This window comes from Garra rufa, chromosome 5 (genome assembly GCF_049309525.1).
Source record: "Garra rufa chromosome 5, GarRuf1.0, whole genome shotgun sequence".
NCBI classification, from domain to species: Eukaryota; Metazoa; Chordata; class Actinopteri; order Cypriniformes; family Cyprinidae; genus Garra; species Garra rufa.
The window spans coordinates 9,270,916-9,282,335 of record NC_133365.1 but is presented as its reverse complement, the minus strand read 5'-3'; the positions used below and the strand labels follow the sequence as shown (position 1 = coordinate 9,282,335).

General features: G+C 39.7%; 1 protein-coding gene across 4 annotated transcripts in view; it reads left to right on the top strand.

Moving 5' to 3' along the window:
- The first annotated feature begins 4,176 nt into the window (after positions 1–4,176).
- prrc2b (proline-rich coiled-coil 2B) overlaps positions 4,177–11,420 on the top strand; it is a 30,930-nt gene continuing 23,686 nt past the window's right edge. For all 4 annotated transcript variants that reach the window (XM_073839347.1, XM_073839346.1, XM_073839345.1 and 1 more), the window contains exons 1-3: positions 4,177–4,324; positions 6,928–7,106; positions 10,279–10,456. In XM_073839347.1, coding sequence (XP_073695448.1) covers positions 6,992–7,106; positions 10,279–10,456 — 293 coding nt within the window. In that variant the 5' untranslated portion in view covers positions 4,177–4,324; positions 6,928–6,991. The remainder of the gene's footprint in view (positions 4,325–6,927; positions 7,107–10,278; positions 10,457–11,420) is intronic.

Sequence of the window (11,420 nt, the reverse complement as noted above, 5' to 3'; positions counted from 1 at the left end):
CATACAAGAATACTAAGGTGTTTCAACTGTACACGCCTCAACTGTACTCAATCTACCCTACAAACAATAACTGTACAGTGATCAGTTCAGGTTCAGTGTTGGTTTACATTTAAATAAGCTATCATTATTTGGTTTATATCGGACACAACCAAAAAACACATTTAAAAATCAATTAAAAATTTAAATCTTAGATGTTCAGTAAGATCATCTATTGGAACCCACAAAAATTCACAAACTTTCAAGCAGTAATGTAGTACACAAGACAAGAGACAGGAAAGACTAACTTGTTTGCTCTTTGTACATTCTGACGAGGAAGAGGCTCTAGAAGAGGCTCTGGGGTCTTTCCCCACACATTATTTTTGGCAGGTGGTTGAAACACACCTACGTTGTAACTCTGCACTGCTGCTCTTTTTGGAATCCTTTTGCCCTCAGTTGGGCCTGGTGTCAAAATGGCATGAAATGCTGTCTTATATTTTTCTGGTGTCCTCTGTTTGCCCTCAGTGGGGGCCTGGTGGTTGCTGGTGCTCCCTTTGGGGACGTGTCAGGGATGATAATTTCTTCAGGGTACCTGCTCCCTGTTTGAAATTAGCAGGCACATCCTCTTCCGGTGGGTACTCAGAAGGCATTGGTAGACCTTTCAAGTTCCTGGCAGGTGTAGGTGGTAGGTGGAGATCTTAAGGACAAAGTTGTCAAAGTTTTGTCTTATTATTTTCCATGACCCTACATTTTACACTCAGTGGGGGCGTGTTGGTTGCAGGTGCGTTCTTTTGGGGAACTGTCAGGGATGATGACTTCTTCAGGGGACCTGGCAGGCACAGATGTTCTTTTTGGGGAATGCATACACAGGCTCTTCCAGGAGGTACCCAGTGGGCACTTGAGCTCCTTTTGGTGTCCTGGCAGGTGTAGGTGTTACTATTATTAGCCTTAAGGGCAAAAGTGTTAGATGCTGTCTTATATTTTCTGGCGCTCTCCATTTTTCCCTCAGTGGGGGTGTGGTGCTCCCTCAGGGGACCTAACAGACACAGGCTCTTTCTGTTGGGACCCACTGGGAACAAGTACTCCCTCAGAGGACCTGACAAGCACAGGCTCTTTCTGTTGAGCCTGGCAGGCACAGACTCTTTCTGTTGGGTCTCTTTGGGATTGGGTGCTCCCTCAGGGGACCTGACAAGCACAGGCTCTTCTTTTTGTTTGGCCCCAGTAGCCACAAGTTCTCCCTCAGAGGACCTGGCAACCACAGGCTCTTCTTATTGAGACCCGGAGAGAATGGTTGCTCTCTCAGTGGACCTGGCAGGCACAGTCTCTTTCTCTTGGGACCCTTTGGGATTGGGTGCTCCCTCAGTGGAGCTGACAAGCACAGGCTCTTCTTTTTGTGATCCAGTGGGAACAGGATCTCCCTCAGAGGACCTGGCAAGCAAAGCCTCTTCTTGTCGGGACCCAGGCACAGTCTCTTTCTCTTGGGACCCTTTAGGATTGGATGGTCCCTCAGTGGACCTGACAAGTAAAGGCTTTTCTTGTTGGATACCAGTGGGAACAGGTTCTCCCTCAGAGGACCTGGCAAGCGAAGGCTCTTCTTATTGGGACCCAGTGGGAATGGGTGTTCCCTTAGAAGACCTTACAAGCACAGGCTTTTCTTGTTGGAACTGAATGGAAACAGGTGCTCCCTCAGAGGACCTGGCAGGCACAGACTCTTTCTATTGGGACCCTTTGTGATTGGGTGCCCCCTCAGTGGACCTGACAAGCACAGGCTTTTCTTGTTGGGAACCAGTGGGAACAGGTTCTACTTCAAAGGACCTGGCAAGCTCAGGCTCTTCTTATTGAGACCCGGAGAGAATGGGTGCTCTCTCAGTGGACCTGGCAGGCACAGTCTCTTTCTCTTTGGACCCATTGGGATTGGGTGCTCCCTCAGTGGACCTGACAAGCACAGGCTCTTTTTTTTGTTGGGACCCAGTAGGCACAAGTTCTCCCTCAGAGGACCTGGCAACCACAGGCTCTTCTTATTGAGACCCAGAGAGAATGGGTGCTCTCCCAGAGGACCTGGCAAACAAAGCCTCTTCTTGTCGGGACCCAGTGAGAACAGGTGCTCCCTCAGGAGACATGACAAGCACAGTCTTTTTCTCTTGGGACCCTTTGGGATTGGGTACTCCCTCACTGGACCTGACAAGCACAGGCTTTTCTTGTTGGGAACCAGTGGGAACTGCTTCTCCATCAGAGGACCTGGCAAGCAAAGGTTCTTCTTATTGGTACCCAGTGGGAATTTGTGCTCCCTTAGAAGACCTGACAAGCACAGGCTTTTCTTGTAGGGACTCAGTGGGAACAAGCACTCCCTCAGAGGACCTGGCAGCCATAGATTCTTTTTGCTGGGACCCTTTGGGATTAGCTACTCTCTCAGGGGACTTTACAAGCACAGGCTATTTTTTGTTGTGACCCAGTGGGTACAGCTCTCTCTCAGAGAACCTGGCAAGCAAAGGCTCTTCTTATTGAGACCCAGTGAGAATTGGTGCTTCCCAGGAGACCTGGCAGGCACAGACTCTATCTGTTAGGACCCAGTGGAAACAGGTGCTCCCTCAGAGGACCTGGCAGGCTCATACTCTTTCTGTTGGGACACTTTGGGATTGGGTGCTCCCTCAGAGGACCTGGCAAGCACAGGCTCTTCTTATTGAGACCCAGTGGGAATGGGTTCTCCCTCAGTCGACCTGGTAGGCACAGGCTCTTCTTGTTGGGATCCAGCAGGAACAGGTGCTCCTTGTGGAGCCTCCACTATTGCATAACAAAGTCCTGAAGTAAGGTCCCCACACTCAGCTATCTCAGATGATAAGCATAAACATTTTATACCCCCATGTGAAAGGTTGTTTGTGTGCAACGGTAAACTATCGGTGAAACACTGTGAGAAAAAGAGAGAGGATAGAGGTGAGTTAGGGTTAGACACATATAAAAGCCCAGATGTTGGTTGCCTTAGTTTTCTAAAATTCAGATTTTTTTTGACTATACGGTATGCCCAGAAGGCCTCCCTTAAAAAATTTATTTAAAATGAACATAATGAACAGTGCTGATAAAGTTAACTTTTTTTGCAATCAATATACAAGTGACCATGCAATAAGACAATAAAACCACCTGTTTAAACAGAGTCACAAAAATATTGACCAAAAGAAACATCTTCAAACCCTAGATGAAGAGTATACACACAAATATACTCGCAGACTTGCTACAAAATGTATCATGTATCTGCACTGAAATTATACTCACCAAATGTTCAATGGAAAGTAACAATTATGATAGTCAGAGTTGTTGAAAAAAACACAATAGCGTGGCTGCTAATGTATAATTAGGCCTTTTAGGACAAACAATCATACAATATTTTTTTTCTTATACATAATTTTGTACCTACAACTAATTGTTGTAGTTCAGCATTAGGGTTGTGGTTTCTTTTGTATCAAGATCATTTGATTTTAAATTCATTTGTATTTAATTTGAATTAAATTCATTTAATTTGAGAAGCTTTGTGTTGAGGTGATAAGTGTCAAAATGCATTCATTTTTAGGCCCAATGATTAACAAATTAGGCGTACAATCAAGAGTGAATGTGTGCATATAACTTACTGTAGCCTTTCAGTAAATGATAACAATAATAACAGACACAATAACATTATAATAGAATGAGTAACTTTAGTAATCTAAAAATTTAATTTACTTTGAGTTCGTAAACTGTCCAAACAACTCTTATTTAGAGGTAACTTATTTAATTATATGACAAGTTAATAAAAAAAACAGGGCAGAAACCAGGGATGTGATAAAAAAATAAATATTTGCAATTTTTTTAACGTTTTACAACTAAAGTGGAAATGTAATTGAGGGAGTGTACTTATTTATTTAGTGTTTCATCCTCAGAGTGAAAAAACTGATCCCAAAATCAAATAGATAGATTCAGATATGCAGATCTGCTGGAAAAGTGACAAATATGGGCCTCATAAACAACTTTAACAACACAAAAACATTAGTTTATAGGGGACTGTACCTGTACACATCTGTCAAGTGAAATATGTTATATATTTTTATGACCCACCTTGCTTTGTTAAAATTATTCCGCAGCTGAATCTGTGCGTCTCTGATCGCTGTTCATTCTGATGACCTGCGGGCGGCGCTGTGGCACGCCAGTGACGTCATATCCGCTCTGGGCGGCAGCAGCAGCTTCATTCTCAGGCCGGGAAACTAACAACAAGCGAACAGAGAAAAACAGAGAGAAATCTCCATCCATCCTGCCGAGTTTCTCCATCCGGTGGAAATATATCGATATATGTGATCTAAAGCAACAGTTATACGTTCAATCGGTAAGTTATTAGCGCGCTCTGTGCAATTATTCGCGGGTTTGGGGCCGGTTTGTCGCAGGATGTCTCTGTGTTTGTGTCGCTTTGTTCTGTGCAGCAGCCATTTTTAATCGCCTCACATATCAACAAGTCCACACAAACCCTTCATTAATGCATTGATTTCTCATTATACCGGCTAATGTTAATTAAACACCCGCGCTGCTGCGTGTTCTGTCCCGGTTTGTTGCTCGTTTCTCAGTTCTGGTTGAGTTTATACAGCAGAAGCGGCTCGAGGCTAATGTCAGTAGCATTGCTAAAGCACCCAGCGAAATATCTGTGGAAATGCCGCTCATTACATCAAATTATGGTATTAATCAGGTATTAGGCTCATATTTACAACCTCCAGTTTGTGATCGTGTTGATCTCATGATTGTGAAATAAGCGGTTTGTTCAAAAATCAGGCTGAGGAGCTTCTGTTTACATCTCATGCTAACTATACATTCACAAACTGTATTCGCTTTTGTGATTGTGTTTAAATGAGGAGATTTTATGTTAGAGAATATAACGTTTTTACTCTATCAGAAATAATATGGTTGTATATTAAAGACTTGCTTTAAACCGCTATCGTTGACAAGTGTGTTAGCTTCATTTATTTTTTTCATTTCAAAATATGATGCTGTGTGTTGACACACTTTAATTTTTAAAGGTTACAATTAATTTTAAGGCGTCCCTGTGACAATTTTACAAACAAGTGCTGAGTAATATTAACAGTATGCTCTCACTCACAGGTTAGGGTTTGGTTCATTGTTATCCAATATGTAGATTAGTTTCTTTGTCAGATTTGGAGAAATGTAATTTTACATCATTTGCTCACCAATGGATCATCTGCAGTGAATGGGTGCCATCAGAATGACAGCTAATAAAAACAATGCCACAACCCATTCCAGTCCATCAATTAACGTTTTGTGAAACCAAAAGCTGTGTTTGTAAGAAACAAATGCATCGTTTTTAACTTCAAACTACTGTTGCCAGCTAAAATACAAGTCTATAATCCATAATACTATGTTCTCCGGCAAAAACGCTCCTGTCTGAATCAGTGGAGAAATCTGTACAGATCAAAGGCCGTTTACAAGCCAAAAACAGATTCAAACAAATATATTGGTGAATTTTGTTGTGAGAGGTCAATAGGAGATGGACTTTTACACTTAAGGAAGCATTATTATAGATTAAAGACTAGTATTTTAGCATCACAAGCGATGGTTCGAATGAATGTCTTGATGGATTTGTTTCTTACAAACACACAGCTTTTGGCTTCATGAGATTATTATTATTTTTTTTATATATATACTAATTTTCATTTATCGGTAAGAAGCTGATGTGGCAGTAAACTTGAATTCAAATCAAATCATTTTTGGGTAACCGTTCCACGTTTCCTTAAAACATTACTTGTTTATTGAATGTTTACTTGTAAATTGCAAGTGTGCATTTGAAATTTAAGCCAAAAAAGTAATGATTTACTCGCCCTTATGTGATTTTTAAAGTGATTTGCTTTTCTTTCTTCTGTGGAACACAAAGGCAGATGTTTCGCAGATGATCAAGCTGCTCTTTTCCTCAAAGTGAAAGCAGATGGTGCGTTTTCACTGTGCAGCTACAGAAAATCCCTAAAATTCAAGCTTATAACTGGGGTGAATCATTCATTTAAAAGGGAGAGTTTCTTAAAAAAAAAAAAAGAATTCATTTACTCATGTCATTACAAACCAGTCCAAACACAAAGATATTTTTAATGAAGCATTAAAAATTGTCTCGCCACTGAAAATCCATGTAACCAAAACTTTGATGCTTAATAAAGTTCACAAAGACCTTACAAATCTACGAAGAAACAGTCTTTTTATGAATATATTTAGACTTGTGTTCATGTATAAACCTTAATCTCTGCAAATACAGTGAGCTCATCAGATATAGGAAGCAGAAACTCATGATCGCATTGGTTCTTGCAGGTTTGAGGTTCCATTTAGCATACTTGATGTGCCTACTTTACGATGGCTTGTCATTTGTGACCCTGGACCACAAAACCAGTCTTAAGTCGCTGGGGTATATTTGTAGCAATAGCCAAAAATACATTGGATGGGTCAATTTTTGATTTTTCTTTTATGCCAAAAATCATTAGGAAATTAAGTAAAGATCATGTTCCATGAAGATTTTTTGTAAAATTCCTACTGTAAATATATATAAATGTAATTTTTGATTAGTAATATGCATTGTTAAGAACCTAATTTGGACAGCTTTAAAGGTGATTTTCTCAGTATTTAGCTGCTTCTGGTCTGTGTCACATGAATGTTGATCATTCTTCATCAATCTTTCACCTTCATTTCCAGCCCAAAAATGTCTGGATAATCCTTATGTGGCTTCATTTGCTAATTGTGAGGTTGATCTGATACATTTTGTCCAAGGTTGTGTTTTGTGGTTGACCAGATTTGAAATGCGACTGAGCCTCATCCTCTTGTGTCCGAATGGAAATATGCGCTTCTGTGGCTTTGAAATGATTATTCATCACGGTTCAGAGGATGTGTTGGAGAGACGTAGCTTCTTCTGCTAACAGTCATGTCATTGTGTGTATTTCTCCACAGAAACAGACGGTACTGAGGAAGAGGTGCAAAGAAAAATTTCCATACTCGATGACATTACATCGCAATGTCCGATCGTTTGGGGCAAATAACCAAGTCCAAGGATGGGAAAAGCAAGTATTCATCACTCAGCCTATTTGACAAGTACAAAGGGAAGTCAATAGAAACTCAGAAAACCACAGGTGAGACTAAAGTACTCAGTATTTGCGTATTCACATCCATGTTCAAGTGTTTCTGGAATGAATGCAGAAAGGCTGATTTTGTAAATCTAAAATTGTAGATCTAAAATGACTATGTTGTGCGTTTTTCAGTTTGCTGAAGCACGCACTTCATTTCATTTTTTAGAAAACTACCGGCAGATACACAAACAAAATAAATAAATAAATAAAATTCTGAAATTAGGTCGAAAGCATTACTACTATTTATGTAAACATTATTTTCCAAGGAGTGTCACGTTTTTTTGCATCACTTTGTTTGCCAAAAATGAAAGAAATTGTTTACATTTTATTGATTTATGTTTGTAAAAGATTAAATTGCATTAATTACTCCCTGGTTTTGCCGATGAATTTATATTAAAGGATTAGTTCACTTCCAGAACAAAAATTTTACAGATAATGTACTCACCCCCTTGTCATCCAAGATGTTCATGTCTTTCTTTCTTCAATTGTAAAGGAATTGTTTTTTGAGAAACATTTCAGGATTTCTCTCCATATAGTGGATATGTACGGTGCCCCCAAGTTTGAACGTCCAAAATGCATTTTAAACGCAGCGTCAAAGGACTCTAAACAATCCCAGCCGAGGTAGAAGGGTCTTATCTAGCAAAACTATTGGTTATTTATATATATATATATTTATTTTTTAAAGAAATTGACAATTTATATACTTTTTTTGTTTGTTTGGTTTTTTTTAACCTCAAATGCTTGTCTTGTGTCTTTTCTGCTATGTGCATGCATAGTCTTTGTATTCCGGGTCAATACAGTTAGGTTGGGTTGAAAAACTCACATCTTGTTTGCATCTTTAACTTCAAAATCATCCTACATTTGCTGGTTTACTTTTTTTTTGTTAAGGGCGTTTGATCTTCATGGGAGGTTTTTTTGACATACCCTAACTGTATTGACCTGTATCACACAGAGTACGTATGTGCATCACAGAGACAAGATGAGCATTTGAGGTTAAAAAGTATATAAATTGTCAATTTGTCTCAAATAAGCGATTGTTTCGCTAGATAAGACCCTTCTTCCTCGGCTGGGATCACTTGAAGCTGCGGTTAAACTGCATTATGGAAGTTCAAGCTTGGGGGCACCATACAAATCCATTATATTGAGAGAAATCCTGAAATGTTTTTCTCAAAAAACCTAATTTCTTTATGACTGAAGAAAGATAGATATGAATCTTGGATGACAAGGGGGTGAGTACATTATCTGTAAATTTTTGTTCTGGGAGTGAACTAATCCTTTAAATCATAAAACAGAAATGTTTCTGTGACGACACAATCCCATCCAAGATGTTCATGTCTGTCTTTCTTCAGTTGCAAAGAAATTAAGTTTTTTGAGAAATGCATTACAGGATTTTTCTCCTTGAAGTGGACTTCAATTGGATAGAAGGTTAAAAATGCATTTTCGTTGTAGCTTCAAAGGGCTCTACACAATCCCAGTTGAGGAATAAGGGTTTTACCTAGTGAAACAATCGGGTATTAAAAATGTGTACTTTGTTTTGTGTACTCTACATTGCGGTTTAATACAGTTAGGGTATGTCGAAAAACTCCCATCATTTTCGTCTTGCATCACAAGAAGTACCGACCTAGTGTTTTCAAAGTAAACGTGCACAGACAGGGCCTAAAACTAACTTTTTGCCACACCTGCCAATGACCAGTGATGTGATTAAAATTTACCAGCCATGAAACAGGCAGTTATTACTACTACAATGACAAACATATTTACAGTGTTTTTTTGTAATGCTACTGGTGTCTCTATTAAATGCATTTTCCCTCATGTTTTACCTATTAATTATAGCCATTCAACATTACAGTATAGATGACAGCCATCGTTTTTAACATTTAATAGGCTCTGAAATATAATTTTTTTGTGATTTTAAAGCCATCTTTACATAACTATAAATTGTATATGCTTAAACTATACAGATGTACATCTTTATTCAAGCTACAAAAGTTAATCAGCGACTAGAGCAGTTGAGTAATTTTCTTTTGTTCTTTGATTTACATCAATGACAGACTTCAGCAGGTTTCACTTTAAAATCACAGCTGTCTCTTTAAAACCTGATGCACATGACGCGGATCTGACACGTCTGATTTTCTCACAACCCTTTACAGTCATTTAAGACTACATTTACGAGGTAACTCGGCAAAACCGAAACCTTTCAAACTATACTTTACTGCACCGCTTAGGCGATGTAACCCCAGGTATGTGTCGCCACATTCTTGTGTTATAAAGAATAAAGATGGGAAAAGCTAATCTTCCGAAATGAAGCTGCAATATCTTCTCATGTAAAAGTTATTAGAACCGTATCTAAAGACAAGCTGGCTATCACACTGCTCTGACCTTATCAGCCCGTTTGTATCCTATTATTAGATTTGCTCTTGTCGCTTATGACAGAACAGCTAATCACGACGATCTTGTCTTCTGAAAAGATTATTTTATTCGCTTACAGCAGAAACAGCTTATCTCTTTACAAACTGGCTGTTGTTTTCACTACATTGCATTGATATATTTTGTAAAAGTTTTACCTGCCAACTGGTGACTGCCGCTGTTACATACTCGCCATGCCGATTTTTACTTACAATTTTAGGCCCTTTGCATAGAAGGTCAAACACCCTTTACAAAAAAAAATGTAAAACAGTGATGTAGATAATAAGATACCCTAACTGTCTTGAACTGGAGTCCACAGAGTACACACAGAGCTAGACAAGATTTCAGATAGTTTCACTAGATAAGACCCTTATTCTCTGGCTGGGATCATTTAGAGACCTTTGAAGCTGCATTGAAACTGCATTTCTAACCTTTAATCTGTTGAGCACCATTGAAGTCCACAATATGGAGACAAAATGCTGAAATGTTTTCCTCAAACTTAATTTCTTTGCGATTGCAAAAAGAAATACATGAATATCTTGGATGAGATGGGGGTGAGTAAATAAGGACATTTTTATTCTGAAAGTGGGGTAATCCTTTAAGTCTCAGATTGCTTCTGAATGTTCAGATGTGTTGCACTATGTGTAGCGTCGCCGAAGCAGCAGGTCTTGTGTGTGTGTTACCCGTAATGTACCAGTATGGAGGACGTTTAAGGTGTTTTCCCATTGTCTGTCACTGTTTTCACACCCTCTATCTTCATATCCTGCAGTTGTTGCACGACATGGCTTACAGAGTCTTGGCAAAGTGGCCGCTGCCCGGCGCATGCCCCCTCCCGCTCACCTGCCGAGTCTGAAGTCTGAGAGTAAAGGAAACGATCCCAACGTGATTATCGTGCCCAAAGACGGTACAGGATGGGCAAACAAGCAGGATCAACCCGATCCAACGAGGTCAGAACCGACGCCACTTTGACATCAGCACTGCTGTCCGTCACTCACTAAAACATCTGTGTGTAAACTGAATTGAAGGACAGATCGTGAGCTGTAGAGCGTTGTGTCTGTGTTTGTACAGCAGGTGCATCTGTAGGTCACACTGATTGTGTCATGCAGAGCAGCTTATATAAAGAAAGGCATGTGTGCAGAGAAAGAGAGATGCTCATCATACAGTGTCAGTCATAGTGTGTGAGTGTTTGGAGTTAATGAGTATGTTACAAGTCACTCTGTGTTGCTGTTTTGCAATCAATGAATACCTGAAGTGGTGATGCATAGATATTTTCATTGTCCTGCATTATACATATGTGACCTGTGCTGGCACTAAAAATAATGTATGATTTGTTGGAATCAGATGAAAAATGACTGAGCTACACTCATTTGAAGTCGGCCAAGTCAGTTCTAAGAAAAATCAAGTTAAAGTTTTATGAAGGTTCCCAAGCAAAATCACCTTGCAATGTCGAATTGTTTCCTCTACTTTCTTTCTTAAAGGAGAACTCCGGTGTGATTTTGACCTAAAGTGTATTGAATCATGATACCGAGTGTAAACGTACCTTGCATATCTCATCTCGTCTTGTCCACTGCTGTCCGAAATCTGGGGTCAGTTATCCGATGCTCACAACAGGTTGTCAATGAGAGTCAACAGGGCATCGAAGAAGCCATGTAAACAAATCACTGTTTTACGCCATTTACGAGGCACAAAGTAGCTCCACACTTCATTGGTAGACTTCCAAGGGCCCTGACATTTAAAACGAGACATTGAGAACTCAGAAAAAGCACCGGTAGTTTATTTACGAGAAGATTTATACAGACAGTAACTGCAAGAAGTTTAGCTGCCGCCGCCATCTTAAATTTAGTCACGATAAGTCGAGTGTCGAGCACCAAGGAATTTATCAGGTTATCAACTTATCAGGTTGTAGTTTCC